Raw genomic sequence first — 22,869 nt, 5'->3', positions numbered from 1 at the left:
ATTAGTATTAATTTAAAAAATCTAATACAGATATGAGGTTTGACATAAAAAAGTCGGGAAGTTCGCATATTTCCGCTAGTCTTATTTTTCTCTTGAAAATATTAGATAGGATACACTTAATTGTTTTATTTGATAGTTTTAAAAAATAAAAATAATTGACGATTTTATTATTTTTATTATTATAATGAGTATATAATTTAAATAGATCTTAACTATAAGTTATTATATATTACACATGATATGAATCTATAAGATCATTAAACATTACTTAACCCAATTATACTTGATCGAATCTTTATTCAATGATACGTATCTAGATGTGGTTAGCTTGAATTTAATATGAAATTAATAAATAATGAGATAATATGTAATCATCTAAAATTATAGTGAGAATGAAAATTAATAAATATAATAGAAATATTTACGTAGTCAAATAGTTTTTCTAGGATACATGAAAAAATTAAGTTGGATTACATGATTTACACATTGTCATCATTTGTATTATATTGTAATATAATTGTATGAAAAAATAATACAATCTATCTAAATATTTTATTCGTTAAAATTACATATTTACGAAATAATATATAATAATAATAAATATATTATAAAATACGTGATAATAATAAATACATTACGAAATAATACTTAACAATTCGAACAATATGATACAAAGGAGAAAGGATTGTAACGGAGGTTGTCAGCAAGTATGGTGGAAGGATTTTAGGTTTTGATTGAACATCAAAGAACCGTTTTTTCAAACACCCATTTGAATATTGGGTCATATAAATTAGTGATACAAATCTCTGGAGTTGAAGGGGCCAGTCGGTGGCTCATTACTGGTAAGTTTTCTTGAATTGTTAATGTTCCACAAATAGAAATGAGCTTGAATTTGAGAAGAATGTATGTATAGTTGATTTAATTGGGTGATTTTGAAAGAAATTTTCAATTTTTGGTTCCGGGATTAAATACCCTTTTTAGCAATTAGCATGATGGTACCTGGTGTGTGTTGCTGGTGGGAGGTATTCGTTGGAATTAGTCGAGAAAAGAAATGTTTTTTTTTTTGGGGAAAATAGGAGTTGGCTTCACTTATTAGTGTTTGGCTATGTTGATCTTAGTTTTCATTAGTAATGTCGTATCCGTGTCCGATTCTCTAAAAAATAGTGTGTTTTTGAGGATTTGACATACACCTGCCAGCGTGTTTGAAGAGTTTGAGCAACATAGGTGTTTGGTTGGTGAATGGACAATATAGATGATAATATTGGGTAGTGCTTGTAAGGGCTTTTGGAGTGAGATTGTTGATAATAATATGTACCTGTTGGTCTGACTCTGAGCAAAGCTCCTTTAGCTTTGTTCTAGTGTTAAAGACACAACATCTCGAACTGTACCTTAATGACTCTTCGGGATTTATTGGTTATGAAAAAAGGAGTGTTGGTTGGAAAATGTGATACGAAGTAAGAATTGGAGGACTGTGTTAAGGAAGATGACTTCCTCAAACATCTAAATGACTTTTTGTTTTCCCTAGAAAATGACTTCTTCACTGAAAACTTCCTGTCATACGACACGCACCTCAGTCGTTGTATTCTCTGTTCTGTCCTTTGATCTTGAAAATGCTTGTTGCATATGTCTAAGATTTTAACTTTAACTGTTTAATGCACGATATGCTTTTCCAAGTGTACCATTTCAAAGGATTTCTGGCTGAACTGTTATACATGAGCATAACTGTCTGACTGTTGGCGTGCAAATTATGCAACTTTGGTGAATTTGTTAGATTCATTCTTACTCAATCTGGCGTATGAGGCAAAGATGATTCCACATGTTGATATGATTTACCTGCTGAATATTCTGTCTTCTTCTAATTATGATTATTCTGGTATTAGTTTTTTCATTTTTCCTGACAATCATCAAGATTGTTGATGAATTAATTAGTCTGTGAGTTTTGTGAATAGCTTCTACCATAAGTGCTGATGAATGTACCTCACTGAATATGACACACCCTTCTGTTTAGGCTTATTATAGACAAGAATTACCATGATCTGCAGCTGCTCTTGTCATCGCGAATGATACTTGGGAAAGATGGGAGCTTTTATAAGTTCATTAGTAGTAGTTTTTATTGAAATGAAGTAGCCGATCTTGGTAGTACAGTCTCTGACATTCCTATCAGTGACATTAGTTCCATTGGATTTTAATGTATCGTTAGTCGGTATTGAAATGGTAGGTTCATAAGTTGGTATGCAGTTTTTGTCTTTCCTACCAGCAGCGTTAGTTCCTTTGGTTCTAGTATATTCCTTTAGTTTTCTGACATAATTATACAACCTCTTTTTTTGCTCGAAAGGATAACAACCCAAATTATATATTAAATGGTGTCATGAGATTATAGTACAGATCTGACCTGGTCTTGGCAAAATGTTAACATTAGCGATCCTCAGATAATACCACTTCTCCGTGATTCTTTTTTTGTTGTCTTCCTTCATCTTGCAACTTCTTCGACAAACTTGGGTCCATCAATTGCTGATATTTCAGGAATGCTGGCTATGTTGAATCTGGAAAAGGGAAAGTGGCATGAGTAGTGTAACTCATGAGAGTGCAAAAATGAACAATGGTATGAAGAACCGAGAGAATCATAAACAGCAACTGTCCAGAGATGTCATGCTGGGTAGTGAGCTATGGACAGATGGCCTGCTTTGTGCCTTTGAATTTGTCCGTGGCCAACGGAAGACAAATGACGCGAGAGCTACTGAACATTATGCTTCCAGGGACCCTAAAAAACCACCATTATATAAATATGGTGCAAGTAATTTCTCACCCCAAGATGTTGACAAGGATCACTTCATAGAACCTCATTATCCAACAGAATCTGCGTATGTTGACATCGAGAATGCAGATAGCCAAAGTTATCATCAAGACTATCCTTATCATTCCCGAGAAAGGTCTCCTGGTAATTACTGGATACCAATAGGCTGGTCTAGAATATCTGAGCTGCTTCAAACAGTTCAGATTGATAGTGGTTGGGCCTCTCAGCCTGTTGATCTCAGTGACGAGGAAGATGATGTCACTGTAGCAGATGTTGCAGCTCCATACTGGCAAAATCCAGTTGGACCAACTTGGTGGTGTCATGTAGCTGCAGGTCACCCTTCCATCAATGCATGGTTGAGCAATGCTCACTGGCTACATCCTGCCATAAGTATTGCCTTGCGAGATGAAAGCAAGCTGATCAGTGAACGCATGAAGCACCTTCTTTATGAGGTACTTATCTTCTTCTATAAGCTTAGACTCAAGCAATGTGTACTGCTATAACAACTTTGGGAAGACTGAACCTTCTTTTTCCTCCTAATAGCATCAGGATCTCTAACCTATTGTATAACCTACCTGGATTGTGATAGTTTCCTTTCTTTTATTTTTTAGGATATACAAGGTTATAAGGATCTAAGAATAGGCTATTGTTCCTGAAAATGACTGAAAGGATGGTTGACTCTTGATAATTGTGAAAAGCTTGGACATAAGAGATGCAAGTATCATGTTTTTTTTTTCCACAAAAAAAAATAATTTATTTGCCTCAGCAACTACCTACTTCTCTGCACCTTCTAGAAGTTTATTAAGAGGAGCAGCAAAAGATGCTAGATATTTCTTCCTGAGATTTCAAAAAGGAGAGAAGGGGTGGAATGAGTACAGGCAGTAAATTGAACTTTCTTGCTAAATGGTATGCTTAAGGTTCGGAAAACCAATTTTGATAGAAGAACATTGAGGTTGCAGTTTTTCTTTTAACTTGGTGACTGGTCATTTGATCATATTAAACTGTTTCCTCTCTCCACTTTGACAGGAGTTACGCAGTTGTTACTTATCTCGCACGAAATCATTCTTACTGGCTTTATCAACTTATATAGAATCTTCCACTAAAGTATTTTGTGCTGTGTCCAGTGACTGCACGATTTTTCTTTGATTCTTCTCAATTTTCTTTTGTGAACTCTGATAAGACCACCAAAGATACAAATAGAGTGTAGTTTCAACAAATATCTATGAAGGAAATGGATGGAAAATCAAATTACGGGAGACTGCATTTGCTTTTTACTAAACGTTTGTTCTAATTTTTATGCATGCTCTTATTTGAGGTCTAGATCTAAATTCGAACCTGAAAAATATGGTAGGCTACAAAAATTCCTCTGCAGAGCGTCATGGATCATCTGTAAAAGGAAAACAAATATTTCCTTACATGAAGGTGTGACAATTTATTGAAGGATTAAACATTATAGAATCGACTCTTAACTACAATGGTAGTTGTATTTCTGTGTGAAAACTATGCCACAAATTTGAGCTTGTATAACCTTCACTTCTTGTTGCTTTTGGTGAAGGTTCCGGTTAGAGTTGCTGGTGGATTACTATTTGAGCTCTTGGGGCAGTCAGTTGGTGATCCTTATGTTGAAGAAGATGATATCCCAGCTGTTATACGATCATGGCAATCACAAAATTTCTTGCTAACTGCATTGCATGTTAAAGGTTCTGCATCAAATATCAATGTGATAGGTATTGCAGAAGTCCAGGTTTGTCAATGATCATGTTATAAAGCTCCTACTGTCTATGTTGCATTTGACATTACTAGACAATGGAATAAAAACCTTGAGGCTTGGACATCGTATTGATAGACATCTCACTGTTTAATTATGTGTTCACAGGAACTACTCGCTGCAGGCTCTTGTAATGTCCCGCGAACAATTCACGAGGTAGTAGCACTCCTTGCTTGTCGCCTGGCCCGGTGGGATGACAGGTGTTAATTTTTCCTTGTTTCATTCGACCCATACATATTGTAGGAGACAAAGGAATACATGCTTATTATTTCATTATTTGCCTTAATCTTTTGAATTCAGCCTCCTTGTTGGTTTGTAACCCTTTGCGCAGGTGTCTTTTTTCAGATGTCTTTTTTACAGTTCTCCTTCCTTTTCACTATTTAGCTCTAGCTTTTTGGTCCTATACACAGAATTATTTTCTTGATAATGTTTTTTTTATTACTAGTTCCTCTGGATTCTAAAGAGTCATATCTTCTTGTTTCCTAAAATTCACCTTTTATATGTTTTCCATCTCACGGAATTGATGCATTTTCTTGTTTTTTTTTTTCATTAGACCGTCACCGTATCAACTATACTAAATATCATCAGTAAATATGAGTTTTCTTGAGTAAATAGAAGTTGACCAAGATGTGAACCTAGTGTTTTGGATGGAAATAAGTACCATCCGAGCAATCATATTCATACTATAACCTTAAGGAATACTTGTGTAATTTGTAGGTGGGCTTCTTTAATGCACTGCTAAACATGGATCATTCTTTTTTTCTTGTTAAAATGTATTAAGCAATTGTGAAAATGTTGTTGTCTTGTGCTTTCTGTTCCACCAGACTCCTGTCTTTGACCAATCTTTACCGTTCAGACTACTTTACTTCGTCAGAAGTTGCAACTTCGATTGTTAGTTACCAATTTGCTCAATATGCCTAGAGCATGATAGCTTTTGACCAGTCATTTATGTTGCACGGCTGAATTCATCTATAATTTTTGTCACTACTGATCAATGTGGCTTGGTATTCTGATTGTGAATTCAACTGATACACAAACTTTTAGGTTATATCGGAAGTATATTTTTGGGGCAGCTGATGAAGCTGAACTGAAGTTCATGAACAGGTGTTTCCACTTTTGATTATAAACTGCTCTTTGTGCTGCAATCGAAATTCTGCTGCCTTTTGGTTTAGTTAATGGCATCTATTATAAACATATGAACTGTCCCTGTTGGACAGGAGAACCCATGAAGATGTGCAGTTGTTCAGTGTAATTTTGAATCAAGAGATTAGAAGGCTGTCGACACAGGTACTTTAGTCTCATCGTTGCAGGAAATTGATCCTTCAAAGCATAAAAATATGCTTAATCTAGTTGATGCCAAAGCCAATGAATGACTACTAAGTATCCATAAACTTCCTTTCATCACTGAGAGGATTTTGTATTTCAGGCTAGTGTTTAAAAGCGCGTTATATGTTGGGGTTGAACCATCATTTTCTCTTTTTTTTTTCTGCGAGGTTATACGGGTGAAATGGTCTTTACATGCAAGAGAAGAGATTATATTCGAGCTTCTCCAACATCTTAGGGGAATTGCTGCAAGGAATTTGCTTGAAGGCATACTAAAAAGTACAAGACAGATGATTGGAGAACAAGAAGCAGTTCGTGGCCGCTTATTTACAATTCAAGATGTCATGCAGAGTACTGTCCGTGCATGGTTACAGGTGCCATAAGTCTATTTACATGAGATACATTTACTAGTCTATTTCTATAACTAGTAAATGCCCTTGGCAATAACTTCCATGTAATCCTGTTGAGCTTTTACTCTGAAATTCTTCAACTTCAGGATCGGAGCCTTCGAGTCCAACATAATCTAGGGGTATTCGGGGGTTGTGGACTTGTTCTTTCTATTATCACGGGGCTATTTGGGATAAATGTGGACGGAATACCTGGAAACGAGGGATCCCCATATGCATTTGCCTTCTTCTCTCTCGCCCTTGTCTTGCTAGGAGCTGGATTGATTGCTATCGGATTGATCTATCTCGGATTGAATAAACCATTCGCCGAGGAGAAAGTTGAGGTGAGGAAACTAGAATTACAAGAACTCGTCAAGATGTTCCAGCACGAGGCTGAATCGCATGTGCAAGTCCGAAAGGATGATTCAGAAGCCAAGAAGTCAGTTCATTCTGCAGGTATAATGACAGATGGAGACAAATATGTTGTCATTAACTGATCAAAACATAGAAATACCAAGTCTTCCAATACTGCATCGCGATGAGAATCGGAAAATGTTGTCTGATCTTGTCACAACTGGTAGAGAAGGAAGGAGAAAAGTAACATAACTTCTAATAACTGCATAGATAGAACAGTTCTGCTGCTTCATAAGTTGAATTTAGAGGGGGCATTGTTCTCTATTCTCCTTGTTCCGTTTACATGATAAAAGGCAGAAAGCGCCTAATTCCAAATACAGTTGAGCTCTTAGATTTTGTATGTGCATTTCTCTGGATTCATCGACATGGTTACTTATGTGATATGTTCTTGGTAGTCGAGGCAATGGCGATCACGAATAGTCACTTTTTCATCTCCTGTAGTTGAATAATAGTCATTGCCGTGGAGTTCGAAATTCTACCTGTGAAACTTCAAGATATTGGTTATTACTTTATGCAATTGCTTCAAACAAGATTAATATCTTTGGAGGCATTATGAAATTCCAGGACAGTGCTTATTTTTCACTGGGTCGAAAAGTGAACAATGAACGTTATTTCTGTTCGAGCCAACCTATGGAGATTGTGCCTTTTCCATATTATAAGTGAAAGGTGTTTTGCAATAATTTGGCTGTCATTTCTTTTTCTTTGATAACCTTGCAGCTTGCGTGCACATAGACTATTTCACCAGTTATTTGCTACTTTTCATTTAGTACAAGTAATTCAACTAAGACTTAGACAATATAGAAGGAAATCATAAAACAATTGTCTTTAAACCTTGGTCTCGAGACGATTCTTATCATCGATCATGAGGTAACACCCTTGGGTACATAATTTGGCTATTAGTAAGCACACTGGAATGTAAGGATAACAAAAAAATAGTGCAAATAAAGTTACCATATGCTAACAGCAAGGATTTAAATAAGTACATGATACAGAATCAGTAACAAATAAAGTTACTATAGTCTGCAGAATATGAAGATTATTATCAGTATCTTAAACAAATAAAAGAAGCTTTTATAGGATCTTCAGCAACTGGAATTGGACACAGAAGCAGCTACATTATGCGTGTTTGCCATGGATGTCGTGGAAGTCCATTTACAAAAACCAACGAGATGAAACATGATCAGTGAAGATTCATATAGTTGACCCCAACTTGTTCAGGACTGAAGCATAGCTGTTTTATATAGTTTTCTCAGAGTACAGAGACCAACAACATACTCAATGTAATCCTACAAGTGGGATCTGGTGGTGTGGACACGGACGTTACCCTTACCTTGGAAGGTAGAGAGGTTGTTTCCAATAAACCCTCGAGGGCTCAAGGAAACAGTACAAAGATCGTGCTAAGTAAGTTTCTACTGCTGTGGTAAAAGAGAGTACATCATATCCGAGCTCAAGAAGATGAGAGAAATGAGAAAATAATGACATCTAGAAACTCAACAATCAGTATGATATCTTGCATATCAGCAACTGCTGAAAACTTACCGCTGGCAGACCCCGCAGATGAATGGTCAATGCAAGTTATTTATATCCAGGTGGACAAACTGGGGAATATCATGAACAACATAAGCACAGAAACCAACAACATTAACGTACCCAGTGTAAACCCTCAAGTGGACAACATAAGTAACAGCAATTAACTGACATTATGCTTAAAAACAAAATAGGTGATACAAGATGCATCAGGGGGGTAAATAGAGAGCCTTAGCTTTAATGAGATCAATGCATCTTTTGATGCTCTTCACTGTGGAGATAGAAAAGAAATGCCAACAAAAAATTGAATTCAAGAATCAAAGACTGTTGGGATTCAAGAATCAAAAAGAAAGGATACTGGAGATATGATTGCTTGAATGTACAATTGAAATAGGGAGATTTGACAGAGTTGTAGAGTGTAGAAATATATTACAAAAGAACATAATGAATTTTATATCCACCGGTGAAAAAAGGCTGTGATATTCTCCTGTTGTTCACAAAGCATATACCTTACTATCTTACAGCAACTTGATTCTCTGAGAGAGTGCTTAGAATCTTAGTGAAGTCCGACCACCAACAGCAACCACAAAGAAATGAACTTTGGCCTTAACATCCACCACTGCAAGGATTGCATATAGTGCAAAAAATCTTCAATATACACCAGTTTTTTTCTGCACTATGCTTTCAATTCTACAAACCAATTCAAATTTTGTGTCAGATATGTTCCAATGAAGCCACTGAAAAAGTGGGCAATGAGAAGTAAAAGCTCATTTGCGTCTGGATCCGATTATACTTACCTCCCTCTAAGCTGATGAACACCCTCGAGAACGTCCAGTGCTTGCTGTATCTTTGAGTTTTCTAGTTTATCTTTGTTTTCAAGTATTAAGGATGAAAATCTCAAAAAGGTGACAAGTTCTACTTCAATATCTCTTAGCTGTTGGTCTATATGCTCCAAAAACTCCTCGTATGAAGATACCCCCTTTAAACTATTGATCCTGTCGGCTTCCTTGGACATGTCCCCACTTGTTGATGCCTCGAGATGTTTCAATTCATTATTAGTTTTAAGGTCTGCATTACCATTATAGGGAGCTTGCAATTCTTGACTATCAGCTAATTTTATAGTTTCCAGGTCAACGTCTTCATTTTCATCTGAATTGTCTGCATTATCATCCTTTGGAGATACTATTCGGACGGGACTTGGAGCCTCATCTATAGCAATCTCAAGATCTAAAGCAACATTTCCAATCAACTGCTTCTCCCTCATAGATATCGCCTGAAAATAGAAGACATCGTGAAAAAAGTAGCAAAAATATACACTCCATCCATTTCAATTTGTTTGTCTTTCCTTTTTAGTCCGTTAAAAAAGTATCTCTTTCCTTTTTCAGTAACTAATCAGTTTCAACCTTCTCCCTTGTTTAATTTCCTTGTCAACCACAATAAGGATGCAAATCTCCCTTGTTTTCTAATCCTTAATCAACCACGATAAAAAAAAATGATATATTTATTTTATATCTAAAATGTTGTGTTATTTTTCCAAATTTTTGCAGGTGAAGGAAATTTTAGACTCAATTGGACACCAAAACAAAAATTACCAGTTTTAGGTTGTTGGTGCCTTATGATTAGTCATACCACTGATTTGTTAAGTAGGGATAGCAATCCTCATACCCACCCTACACAAGACTATAGCATAACAAGAATTTGGAACTTATCCCTTCAGTTTCGAAGAAAGTCTTCAAGAAGACAACAAAATAAGAAAAACAAGAAGCAGCTCCCTTCAGTCGCAACAGTTAGGTAGCTTAAAAAAGTTATTGCTTTACACAAAACTGCCCAATTATTCAACTCTGCGCGTAATGTAATCAGAAGTATCGTCTTCTATGTACAGATGTCAATTGATTTTCCAACATCCAGTAAACTAAAGAAATATCCCTCTCTGAAAAATTAATGAATAATTCTCATTTGATTACTCAGTGAATCCGTTACAAGAGTTAAATTTGTGTACTTGAAAGAACAAGCTATGTGTGTAATCAATTATCGCATATCACCAAAAAAGGAATTAAAGACTTGGAGAATTAGGACATCCTGCCAAAGTCTCGGGGAGTTTTCTTTTTATGACAACTCAATACCATAAGACCATTTTGATTGAAACAACTGTATCAGCATACATAACACTTTATGGTATCTAATGTTTGAGCAACAACATTGAACAGATATAAGCGCCCAGTAAGGTTGTAGAACAAAATCTTTAAATCCTTTCACATGAGGAAAGAAGCAAAACCACAGAAAGGAATGCTTCCACAAACAACCAGCTTCAATTTCTCCTTAAGGCACCGTGTTGAGTGGAGATTTGAATCGATGAAGTTTGGTGATAATATTAATTTAGTTTTGATAAGTTCCAATAAGATTTTATCTCGACTACCATAACAACTTCCTCAGCTGAAGGAAAGCAACCACCCTAAGGAGAAAACTAAAAGATATCCAACCATACCTCATTGAGCTTTGCTGCAAGTTCATCGAGCAATTCAATGCGACTCTTTGACTTCTCCATGGCTTGCATAATCTTCTTCTTTTGAAAAAGTAGCTCCCTGGCGTCATTCTCCTTTCCTGTTCGAACACTAATGGCTGCTTGTCGCCGAAATCTCTCTGCTGCTTCAGACAACCGAAGTAGCCTCGATCTTGCATTATTTGCTGAATAGCCAGGATTCTGATCAGTAAGAACTCAAACTGTTCAATAAATCTTATGCTGTCCATAGAATACATGAGCGAAATAACTAAGGAAACAGAAACAGAGACACACACATTGTTGGATAAAAGTGATCCAAGATGAAATTGCAAACGTAAAGGCGAGTTCACCAAGTTCATGAAATCTCGCATGTAAATTCTCAAATAAGTAATTTGCAAAACGTACAGGAATATTCACACCCAGTAAAGGAGAAATCATTCAAGGGTACGAACTTCAACATCTTTCACATCATGTTTGTAAAATCTCACATGTAAAGCCTCCGATTATAACGTCCTAAAGATAAAACCAAATTCAAACAGAATTGACCTATAAATTTGACACTCAATAAAGGAAAAACAATCAGAGTTACAAACTTCACAACAATTCATGCACCAAGTTTGCGGAATCTCACATATAACAATAACAAAATACCAAGTGTAATCCCACCAAATGGGGTCTAGGGAGAGTAGGGTGTACCTTCAAGAGGTGGAGGTAGAGGAGGTCGTCTCTCGGAATGTAAATTCAAACATAACCTACCACTTCATTCGACACCCAATAAAGGATAAATCAATCAAAGACAGAAACTTCACAACATCTTGTACACCAAGTTCGCAAAATCCCTCATCTAAATCCTCATATAACAATGACAACATACCTATTGTAATCCCACCATATGAGGTCTGGGGAGGGTATAGTGTACGCAGACCTTACCCCTACCTCGTGGAGTTAGAGAGGTTGTTCCTCGCAATGCAAATTCAACCATAACCCACCACTAATCCACACCCAATAAAGGAGAACTCAATCAAAGATACAAACTTCACAACATCTTATACACCAACATTGCAAAATCTCATACCTAAACCCTCATCTAACAATAACAAAATATCCGGTGCAATCTCACAAGATAGGGTCTTTGGGAAGGGTACCTTACCCTTTCTCGTAGAGGCAGAGAGGTTGTTTCCGAAAGATAAATTCACACACAACCCATCACTAAATTCAACACCCAATAAAGAAAAATCAATCAAAGAACAAACTTTACAACAATTTACACAACAAGATCCCAAAATCTCACATATAAAATCCCCAAATAAGTAATTTTACATAAAATAAAGCCAAATCCAAACAAACCCATCAAAATTATGGAGACAAAAAAGGGATAAAACCCATTTAAGATGAGAAAAATTAGACAAATTAATTACCTTTATTTCTTGTGCTTTGTGCTTCCTTGTGAAGATGGTCTAATTGTTCTCTTAGCTTCTCTGTATTTAAATTATTTGTGCCAGAAGCAGCTAAATTTACCATTTTCTTCTGAACTTTCCATTGAACAAATCCAGAAAAAGCAGAATTCAGTATCATTTTCTTTAATCTTCTCTACTCTGTATTTTCACAAAGAGGGGAGATGATAAAATACAGAAAAAAAAATCTTATAACAAAATTAATATAAAAATAGTTGAAGAAATAAACAAAATTTTGCTTGGTTTCATTTTATAACTTAGTGCATGATTCGAGTTTAGTCAGACTCAATAAACTTTAAATACTCGATACGAAATTTCCCAAAAGAAAGGTTATATAAATATCTTAACTATTTAAGTTATGTTAATTTGAGTTTAATTAGACTCAATAAATTTTGAACGCAAAACCCCTAAAAAATGATATACAAATAGCTTAACTATTTAAATTATGTGACTCTACGTAGTATCGAAAAATTATGAAATTTTAAGGATGTTTTGCTTAAGGAGGTTGGTATATATAATTAGATGAGATTGATTATAGATTTTATGTAGTTGACGAACTGTTTAATAGATATTTGAGAGTACAAAAAAAAGAATAAAAAAATATAAATTAGAAGTGTCGAAGAGTAATATTTATTATGTGTTTGAATACTCAATTGAAAAATATTACGGGCGAATCTTTTTAAGAAAGTTCAAGAATTCGAAGATAAAGTTATAGTTTTTTTTTTTTACCAAATTTAAATTGTTTGTTTTGTTCTTTTTTAAAAAAAATTACTTTTTCAAAGATAACTTGGAGTATTGAATTTTGAGTTTTAAAAAAAGTAATTAAATATATATAAAATTAAAAGCTGATTAAAAATATCTGTTGAATAATAATAATCTACAAAAGTTACCATAACAATTACTCTCTAATTTTTAACTTTTAATTTATCAACCAAGTTAATAGAATTAATTTTTTTTTTTTTTATAAAAGAAGAAATGTTACTATTTTAAAAAAATTGGAATGGTTCAACAGATTTATACTCACTGTTACTTTGAGAAGAAAAAATTAAAACAAATTAATGTCCAATGAAAAAAGAAATAAATATTTAAAATATAAAATAAAACTAGACAGCTATATTTATGAAGCAAACAAATATGTTGCAATTCTATAATATTTAGATTCATAGATAAAATTAAATAAAAATTTAGATGATTAAAGGATGGAAAAAATTTAGAAAATGAACTAACTTTACATATTATTTTATTGACATAAATATTTTATGATAACATATCAAGGTGAAAAATATTAACGTTTTTTCTAGAAAAAAGGAAACATGTCATCACAGAAATGTGATCAAATCTATATATAATAGGACAGACAAATGTTAACATAATACGAGACGCAAAAGTGTTACCTGTTAGCATCATAAAAATCAAGCATATATCAAAAATCGTCTTTATTCTATAACCATAATAGAAAATTCTGTTAGTTTTATTGCAACGAGTAATGATAATATGATCTTTTATTTTCCATTAAACTTACAATCTATTTATGTTAGTGAGTTTGGTGTTTCTTGTATATATGTATATATATGTATTTGGTGAATTTCATTGTACGTGTAAAAAGTTCAAACAAAAAATATTAAATTTTTCTGAATTAGTAACATAAGTTACGTCATATAACAATATATTTATTATAAAGAATAACTAAATCTACTAGCTTTATTTAACATGACGAATAATAATACTTATACATTCTTCAAGCTTCGAAACATTACTAAAATGACTTCATTCTTTTTTCTCGAATTCTTATTCTATTAATAATGATAAAATTATTTTAACTATTTGAGTAAATTTTACTTATTAGAATAAATTTATTTATTATTATTTCGCGAAATATCCTATTATAATAGTTTCTTTATAACTTACTCAATTGATAATTCATTATAAAACAACAAATGTTAATAGTAGATTACAATAACAAAATATATTTACTTAAATAGAAAATTTCTCAAAAATTATTTAAACAATTTTTTTTTTTTTTGTAAAATCGTTGTCTCTCACCTTTCTTACTTTCTTTTTTTGGGCCTCAAATTCTATTATATAATGGGTCAACTTTCACATATAACAGACAAAAAATTCATATTTGTTTGCAATAGCAAACTTTGCATAATTGCGCTTCATAGCAAACATAAAATTGTATAATTCGCTATACATATACAAGTGCATAATTCGCTGGCCTAAATTGTATAATTCGCTGGCCTAATTCGCTGCAATTGTATAATTCGCTATCCTATTTCACTGCAATTGTATAATGCACAATTGTATAATTCACTGCCTATTTCGCTGCAATATTAAGTGTATAGCAAGAAGATATATGTTTTTCTCTCGCTTTATACAAAAACAAAAACACAATATATACACTTCTGTTGTATAAAGCTAGAGAAAATTGTATTTCACTGCAATTGTATAATTCGTTGACCTTTTTCTCTGCAATATTTGAAGTAAATTGTATAATTAAGTGTATAACACGAAGATATATATTTTTGCATGTGTATATACAATTTTCTCTCGCTTTATACAAAACAGAAACAGTTCTGTGTATAAAGCGAGAGAGGCGAGCGAGAATGGAGAGTGGCGAGCGAGATTTCTGGGAGAGAGACGCTGACAAATTTTAGCTAACGTTTGCTATGGAGCACAATTAAATCAAACCCTATCTATTCCATTTATTTTAGGTTATTAGTTTGCTATTATATACAATTTCCACTTATATAATTCATAAAACCTTTGCTTTAAAAAATGGAAAAAGGATAAATATTTTTCAAATTATCATAAATGATATACAGATGTCCTCCGTCATATTTTTGAGGTATTGATGTCTTTAGTGTCCAAAAATTAGAGCATATATATCCTTTTCTTTAACGTAAAAGTAAATAAAGACATATGACACAATCTTATCCGCCGATAAATATTGGATCGACAGATAAGATTATGACAAGTGTATGTCTGTTAGTATAAAGTGTGTATATGTTTTAGTTTTTGGACGACAGAGACGCCAATGTCCCAAAATTTTAACGGAGGATATTTAATATTATTTACGATAGTTTAAAGTATATTCATCTTTTTTCTCTTTAATAATAGATGACTAAAGAACAAACTCCGAAATTAACTAAAAAGACGATTACTTTACTTGAAAAGAAAAAAAAATGATTAACAAATATAATGATATCCACGATCATGATTAATAATATCTCACTACTTATAATATTTTTCGTATAATTGCATAAATAAAATTTAAAAAGAGAATAAAATACTTAACTCCTCTTTTTACAACGTGGTTAAGAAAATGTGAAGAACAGACCCAAATTCTCACTCAGTTCAAAACGATCAGTAAAATCCAGAAAAAGCCACCATTTTGTTACATCGCCGGTGGCCGGAATCAATGGCGTCTCCGGCGATTCAGAGATCAACCCATTTATCATCTACACCCGTATCTTCTTCATCTCCCCTTCAACGTCTCTCAACTTTCAAAGACAGATCCATCAACCCCACCCCTACTGCTACCGTTACTCCTACTCCAACCTCCGGCCTTACGCCATTCACACCTGCCTCTTCCCCTCTTGATTCCTTCACTTCCGATCCCATTTTCTCATCCTTCCTATCCTCCGACTTTGATTCCACACGTTTCTCCTCCGCCGCACTTTCCTCCGGTTCTACCGCTTCACGTATCGAGAAGCTTCAAGAAGGTCTCCGTCTCCTTGACCATCAGCTTCGTCATGAAGTGCTTACACGTCATCATGATTTGCTCAATCAGCTTACTTCATTACGTGCTGCTGAATCTGCACTTTCGACTCTTCGTTCATCGGTTACGTCTCTTCAGTCTTCGGTACGTCGGGTCCGTTCTGAACTCTCTGATCCTCATCAAGTAATTGAAGTGAAGACCCTTCAGCTTTCAAATCTTCATTCAGCTACTGAGCTTCTTCAATCGACAATTAGGACTATTCGGTTGTCTAAAAAGCTTAGGGATCTCATGGATTCGACTCCAGACCCGGAAAAATTGGATCTTTCGAAAGCTGCTCAGCTACATTTTGAGATACTATCGCTTTATAATGAGTACCATTTAGCTGGGATTGATGTGGTTGATTTGGAACTCAAATGGGTTCTTGAAATTGGGCAGAAATTACGGGCTGAAGGGATGAAAGTTTTGGAAAAAGGACTTGAAGGCTTGAATCAAGCTGAAGTTGGGGCTGGGCTTCAGGTGTTTTATAATATGGGGGAGTTGAGGGGAACTGTCGATGGGTTAGTGAGCAAGTATAAGGCAATGGGAGTGAAGAGTATAACGACTGCTTTGGATATGAAAGCTATATCTGCTGGTGGCGGATTTGGTCCGGGAGGGGTGCAGAGAAGTGGGACACCACAGTTTGGGGGAAGTGCAAAGGCGAAGGATGCATTATGGCAAAGGATGAGTGGTTGTATGGACCAGTTGCATTCCATTGTGGTTGCTGTTTGGCATTTGCAGAGGGTTTTATCGAAGAAAAGAGACCCCTTTACGCATGTCTTGCTGCTTGATGAGGTCATGCAGGTGCGTGAATGCATCTTTAGTTGATATGAATTGTTTCTAAGAAGTTATATTATATGATGCTTTTCTTATATTGAGTTATTTGTAGTCTAAAATGGCATGATCACATTAAGCCTGAATATGTTGCCTTGTGTTGGAAATATAGAATTGATTAAACTGCAAAATAATTTTATAGCTAGATATAAGCAACCGAAGATCTAGTTTGAGACAGCTTAAGTGTGTTATCAGGACCTTTGCTAGAAAGGTTGGTTCCAAATTAAATATATATAATCCAAGTTAGTTACATTCAGGATATCTAAAAGAATACTCTATGGAAAACAATGAAATCATGGGAAGTACCGATGGACTGTCTTCACTACTCACCATTATGTAGTTGTGTTTTTGATAATGCGGATATCCTTTTTCAGGATCCTGATCCTGTGTTTGAGGGTGATTAGTGAGGCAATTAATAGGGAAAAAGTGGTCAGCATAAGTTTCGCAGAAAAAAGTACAGTATGGTGAGTACTGCTTGAGGAGTAGTGAAATCTGATAGCAAGTAGTTTCTTCTTTTGGCTACTCCCAGGGAGCCCCCAAGTTTCATGACTTGTGGTAGCATTGAGCTTGAATCTGTTGCTCCAATTTGGTAACTTAGGTTTAGTTAACCTTGGTTATGACTTTAACGTTGCTATGACCCAAGGAGACCAACTATGAACAATCATTTTTGGGATTGCATCAACTCTCTACTTAGAGCTTCATTTTTTGTACACGAGCTGACTCAATCTGTCTTTTGTAATTTTTGCTTTTGTTTCTGTTTGCTGCTATTAATGAAATCTACTTCAACACAAAAAAGACCAACTTTGAGCAATTTTTAAGGGAGATTAGCTGATTGTGTCCATAGGGTAAAAGAAATTTTCATTCCAAAAGAAATGTATATAACCTTATGCAGTTACATTTAGGTATCTGAAAGCAATATTCTGTGGAAAATGATGAAATTAGCTGAAATCATGCGAGGTAGTGAGACGTTGTCAACTCCTCATTATGTTGTTCTGTTCTCATAATGTGGGTCACAACAAGTCCTTTTGTCCCCAATTATAGCCCTGTGTTTGAGGGTGACTTATTTGACAATGAAAAGGAAACCATCGGTAATATTAAGTTAATCAGTCCATGAAACGGTTTCTGCTACCAAGGGTACAGTATGGTAAGTTCTTTTAAAGGAACGGTGAATCTGATAGAAAGTAAGGCTAACAAATCTGTAATGAAATGAAAAGTGTATTTGAGCTGATTCCATGATCCTAATTCCTAAAGATTTAAATCTTAGAAGAATAAAATTTTGAAATGAATTTTTGCTTCTCCCCCAAAAATCTTTCCTGCCATATAATCCCTGTGTAATATAACTCATGCATTGAGAGTGGGGCTGTCTTACTCCAACAATTGCTGCCTTCTCCTTTCACTGTGCAAAGGTCCACTGATCTATTAGAACAAATAATGCCCTCTTCCTACTAATTTACTTAATAATAGACTAAGAAACACAGTGAACTCTTGTGTCTGGCTGTGTGACAATTTTCCGTATTTCTTAAATATCTACTCTGTTTTGATTGCAATTTGCATGTGATGAGACATGACCTAATTTAGAAATATTCCTCATTAAGTTCATTTAGTGTTTTATGATGAGGTTGGTAACAGAAAACACAAGGAAGCAAAGATGATATGCCCTAAAATATGAATGATTCAGAGATTTAATCTTCTGATGTGCCCAATTAGAAACTGAATATCTGACAATCCACCTTATTTTTCAATGGTGGACTCAACAACAGGCAATTTTATTCCTTTGCTTGTCCTTTTTTTTTTTACTCCACAAGTTAAGATTGTGCTATTGTAGTATACTAATAAGCTGTAGCTTATGGATCCGGCTGGTGAAAAATATTCAGAACAGAAAAAGTAAGGAAATATTTGTGGATTAAGTAAAGGTGACTAGCATACCTCAAGTTATTAGGATTAGTTTTCTGTGGTAGAAGGAAATTCTCTTCTTTTTTTCATCTTTTAAGTCTTACCAATCAACATTAACCAGTGCCGAAGGTATACCAGATAAACTAGTCTCCCATACTTTTCCACTCTATTTCCTCAAATTAATTGCATTGTTGAACTCATTGAATTTTAGATACTAGATTAGCCTTCGAACCTGTTTGGACTTCGGGACCATAGAATCATTGACACTCGCTTCTCGTAATGAGGTTCACTTAAAATATAATCAGGTTATTTCTGGTCACATTACACTAAGATTAATCAAACCTAATTATGGAATTTCATAAACGGTTAATGCTTATGCTCAATTGCAAATATATTTCCAAGAAAGACCAACCAAAGCTAAATGAAAAATTAAAGAGAGTGGAAGTAAGTTGTAATATGACTAATGACACGAGGAAAAGCATGTTGCTTACATTACTACATATTTTTCAGGAAGGTGATCCGATATTGACAGATCGTGTTTGGGAGGCACTGGGTAAATCTTTTGCTAACCAAATGAAGTCCACTTTCAGCACATCAAGTTTTGTTAAGGAGATATTCACTCTTGGATATCCAAAACTCTTCTCTATGTTAGAAAACCTGCTTGAAAGAATTTCACGTGATACAGATGTCAAAGGAGTTCCACCAGCTCTCAGTTCAGAAGCAAAGGACCAAATGTTATCTTCCATTGAAATATTCCAGACTGCTTTCCTAACCCTCTGTCTGAGCCGTCTTTCAGAACTTGTTAATACTGTATTTCCAGTGTCCGGTCGTGGAACTGTTCCTTCAAAAGATCATATAGCAAGGATTATATCACGAATTCAAGAAGAAATAGAAGCCGTCCAGATGGATGCTCGGTTAACTCTTCTTGTCTTGCGTGAGATCAACAAAGTTCTGCTTCTGCTTTCAGAAAGAACAGAATACCAGGTACCTTTTTCAAATTTGTATGACAGAACGTTGTTGGAAGAAAACACTGTTTATAACTTTAAGAAGCAAAATTGTATATCATGAGCTCGCTGCCTATCTTCATGATTTATGTGATATCTGCAGTTTGGGGTATGTTGAACATTTGAAACAGCTGTTTCACACTTCAATAATACAATTGCTTTTATTTGTTGAGTGGAAATGAGGGAGAGTTGCCAGTTTGTATATGAAGAATGTAGAGATAGGTCTGCAGTTTCAGAAATTTAGAATCAAGTTCATTCATACATCAACTAGAAAGTGCTGCAATCAGGGGAAAGAAACAGGGTTAGGCCTAGGGGTGGAAGTTCCTCTAATTTAGCATGTCGTTACTTAGATTTTAGAGTAAGACCAGTATATTATAGCTAAGCTGAAGAAAAAGTATCCAAAAGAGTTTGCTGCATGTTATTTAAAAAAAAAGAGTTTGCATTGATGCAAGTTCCTATGATCTACTGCAGATCATTTTCCACGGACCTCAAATGGAAGAATCTTTTTCTTTTTGTTCAAGAAACAATTTTAGTTTTGTTGATATGATGCATCCAGTGGATGCAATATTGCAAAGTCAGGTTGATTTCTGCTAAAAACTTTTAAGATCCAACAAAGTCAAAAAGTTGAATTACAAAGTCATCTGCGGATTTCCATTCCCATTCCACCGAGACCTTTTGGTTTAATTACCATATTCCATTTTATGAGATGGAATTTCTGGTGGTCACAGCCAAGAATCTCTCTTATCTTGTCAACTTGCTTTACTACTTTGTTAGAAATAGGAAGCAAGGACATGAAGTAATTTCTCAAACTGCCCAACACACTATTTTTCATTGTTAGTTTGCCTCCAATTGAGAGGACTAGCTTCTTCCAAGTAGCCAACCTCCTCTCAAACCTTTCTATAAACCCTTGCCAAACATTTTATTGCTTTATGTTTCTACAACGTCAAATAGAAGAATCTTGAACAATTTGTTCTCACCTACTAATGTTTTCATGAACTAATCTAAAAAAATAACATACTTATCTATACAAAAAAAGAAATGAAGTTTATCCAACCTACTACAATCACCCTAATTTGAATCAGTTCAGAGTACCTTTGTTTGATTTGAACACTTTCTCCTCGATTTACTTTGGATGAAATTGTGATCCAAAATGAAATGGAAAATAATTATTTATGCTTTGCAGACAACTAGATCATAATTATGGTGTGAACTGTGAAGAGCGTAAATGAGTTTGCATAGTTATGTTTTTGATACTTGAAAGGTATAGCGGAAGTTCTTACTGATTGCTAAGCAATGCTATCACACCACCCCAAACAAGAAAGGGAAAAAAGAAATTGCAAAAGCCTAAGATTTGTAAAATGCAAACACTGACCTAGAAACTTTACTTTTTTCTGTTTATATTTCTTCTTTCCCTCTTGTTCTTGCTCTTTCTCGTACTATTCTGCATTTCGATAAAACTTGTTTTCTGTGGTCCTACATTTTCTGTTTGATGTTTTTTTGACTCAACTCTAACTCGCCTAAAAAGAAAGTATTGAAAGCTTAATAGAGGAAACAGCTAGCAACTTTGAGTAGGTTAATCTTTGTAAGCTATTATTGATACTCTAAGATTGATGTCTGGAATGAGTAGAATTACTTTGATTACTAGAATTAGAAATGGTTGATATTCTTATTACTGAATTTTAGTAAGTACTACCTCTCTTCATTTTCTTTTTCATTTCGGGAAAGGTGGAAGTTCTCTCTCTCTCTCTCTCTGTGTGTGTGTGTTCTTTGATTGTTTCTGTATTCTCCCAATATGAGGTGGATGGTAGGGTCTGGTGATATCAATAATGTTTCCATCCTTGACGAATTGCTTTTTGAGAATTCCCTTACGTCATCGTCAGAGTTATTGAGTTGATTAAAACTATAGATAAATAAATTTAGCATCTAGATGCATTTCTACTCGAATTTCATAGATTTATTTTGTCTACAGATATCTGCAGGGCCTGAGGCACGACAGATAACAGGTCCTGCAACTCCAGCACAGGTGAAGAACTTTGCGTTATGCCAGCATCTGCAAGAAATTCATACCCGCATATCGTCTATGGTGGCAGGATTACCAGCTATTGCAACCGATATTCTGTCTCCTGCACTGGGATCTATCTATGGGGTTGCAGGTGATTCAGTGACACCGCTATTCCAATCAATGCTTGATCGACTAGAGTCCTGCATCTTGCAAATTCATGATCAAAATTTTGGTAGTCTCGGCATGGATGCTGCTATGGACAATAATGCATCACCTTATATGGAAGAGTTGCAGAAGAGCATTCTCCATTTCCGTAGTGAATTCCTGTCCAGGCTGTTGCCTTCTTCGTCAAATAGCTTGACTACAGGTTCAGAAACTATTTGTACTACCCTCGTGAGGAGCATGGCGTCTAGAGTTCTGATATTTTTCATCAGGCATGCTTCACTCGTTAGACCTCTCTCAGAATCAGGCAAGTTAAGATTAGCCAGGGACATGGCTGAGCTGGAATTGGCAGTTGGCCAAAACTTGTTCCCAGTTGAACAGCTCGGTGCCCCATATCGAGCACTTAGAGCATTTCGTCCTGTTATATTCCTGGAAACATCTCAACTTGCTTCATCCCCACTTCGTCAAGATCTACCACCAAGTGTCATACTGCACCATCTCTACTCACGCGGTCCTGAAGAGCTTCAATCACCCTTGCAAAGAAATAGACTTACTCCAATGCAGTATTCACTATGGATGGATTCACAAGGCGAGGACCAGATCTGGAAAGGCATCAAAGCTACTCTGGACGATTATGCTTCTAAGGTACGTTCAAGAGGAGACAAAGAATTCAGTCCTGTCTATCCTTTAATGATAGAAATTGGTTCTTCTTTATCCGGGAATCGTTAAGAGGAACTTTGAGAAATATGCACAGCTCCAATCATCTTTTCTTTGTATACGCCATTCGTCATAATTTTTGTTTGAATAATGTTTTTATAGATTATGAACTCACAGAAGACCATATATTATGTTTCATTTCCCTTAGCCATGATTTAAATATTTCACATTTGTAGTATTGCCCTGATAGTGCACAGATTCAAAGAGATGGATTATAGTAGTCAATGCCTCATTTTGTTCAAAAAATTGAAGAATGTTATATTGAATTTTACCTGGTCATTGCTAAGTAGTCATATAATGACAATGCCCCACCCCCACCCCACCCCACCCCACC

The 22,869-nt window shown here is 35.0% G+C and overlaps 3 protein-coding genes across 3 annotated transcripts; 2 read left to right on the top strand and 1 right to left on the bottom strand.

The window, feature by feature from the left end:
- Nucleotides 1-653: 653 nt before the first annotated feature.
- LOC107002721 lies at nucleotides 654-7,312 on the top strand. Its single transcript, XM_015200870.2, has 8 exons — nucleotides 654-842; nucleotides 2,524-3,246; nucleotides 4,350-4,538; nucleotides 4,671-4,762; nucleotides 5,607-5,666; nucleotides 5,780-5,849; nucleotides 6,056-6,259; nucleotides 6,382-7,312. The coding sequence occupies exons 2-8, from the start codon at nucleotides 2,563-2,565 to the stop codon at nucleotides 6,766-6,768; spliced, it is 1,686 nt and encodes a 561-aa protein (XP_015056356.1). The 5' UTR covers nucleotides 654-842; nucleotides 2,524-2,562; the 3' UTR covers nucleotides 6,769-7,312.
- A 1,189-nt stretch (nucleotides 7,313-8,501) lies between these two features.
- LOC107032283 lies at nucleotides 8,502-12,367 on the bottom strand. The gene is made up of 4 exons (XM_015233871.2): nucleotides 12,131-12,367; nucleotides 10,698-10,897; nucleotides 9,010-9,485; nucleotides 8,502-8,902 (listed from the first exon to the last, which is right to left on the bottom strand). Exons 1-4 carry the CDS (start codon nucleotides 12,285-12,287, stop codon nucleotides 8,863-8,865), a joined length of 873 nt encoding a protein of 290 aa, XP_015089357.1. The 5' UTR covers nucleotides 12,288-12,367; the 3' UTR covers nucleotides 8,502-8,862.
- Nucleotides 12,368-15,453: 3,086 nt separating this feature from the next.
- Nucleotides 15,454-22,801, top strand: LOC107002563 (conserved oligomeric Golgi complex subunit 5). The gene is made up of 3 exons (XM_015200626.1): nucleotides 15,454-16,727; nucleotides 19,161-19,634; nucleotides 21,624-22,801. Exons 1-3 carry the CDS (start codon nucleotides 15,588-15,590, stop codon nucleotides 22,545-22,547), a joined length of 2,538 nt encoding a protein of 845 aa, XP_015056112.1. The 5' UTR covers nucleotides 15,454-15,587; the 3' UTR covers nucleotides 22,548-22,801.
- The last annotated feature ends 68 nt before the right edge of the window (nucleotides 22,802-22,869 follow it).

This window comes from Solanum pennellii, chromosome 10 (genome assembly GCF_001406875.1).
Source record: "Solanum pennellii chromosome 10, SPENNV200".
NCBI classification, from domain to species: domain Eukaryota; kingdom Viridiplantae; phylum Streptophyta; class Magnoliopsida; order Solanales; family Solanaceae; genus Solanum; species Solanum pennellii.
This window is presented reverse-complemented; position numbering and strand designations above follow the sequence as displayed.

What these genes read in the sequence shown, in the direction of transcription:
- LOC107002721 (XM_015200870.2), top strand. Translation starts at nt 2,563, where the DNA reads ATGAGTAGTGTAACTCATGAGAGTGCAAAAATGAACAATGGTATGAAG. An exon ending in TGAAGCACCTTCTTTATGAG is followed by an intron (nt 3,247 to 4,349) that starts GTACTTATCTTC and finishes CTTTTGGTGAAG; the next exon opens with GTTCCGGTTAGAGTTGCTGG. An exon ending in TTAGAAGGCTGTCGACACAG is followed by an intron (nt 5,850 to 6,055) that starts GTACTTTAGTCT and finishes TTTTTCTGCGAG; the next exon opens with GTTATACGGGTGAAATGGTC.
- LOC107032283 (XM_015233871.2), bottom strand. Translation starts at nt 12,287, where the DNA reads ATGATACTGAATTCTGCTTTTTCTGGATTTGTTCAATGGAAAGTTCAG. An exon ending in TTGCAGCAAAGCTCAATGAG is followed by an intron (nt 9,486 to 10,697) that starts GTATGGTTGGAT and finishes TTCTATTTTCAG; the next exon opens with GCGATATCTATGAGGGAGAA. An exon ending in GTTCATCAGCTTAGAGGGAG is followed by an intron (nt 8,903 to 9,009) that starts GTAAGTATAATC and finishes ATTGGTTTGTAG; the next exon opens with AATTGAAAGCATAGTGCAGA.
- LOC107002563 (XM_015200626.1), top strand. Translation starts at nt 15,588, where the DNA reads ATGGCGTCTCCGGCGATTCAGAGATCAACCCATTTATCATCTACACCC. An exon ending in TGCTTGATGAGGTCATGCAG is followed by an intron (nt 16,728 to 19,160) that starts GTGCGTGAATGC and finishes CATATTTTTCAG; the next exon opens with GAAGGTGATCCGATATTGAC. An exon ending in CAGAAAGAACAGAATACCAG is followed by an intron (nt 19,635 to 21,623) that starts GTACCTTTTTCA and finishes TTTTGTCTACAG; the next exon opens with ATATCTGCAGGGCCTGAGGC.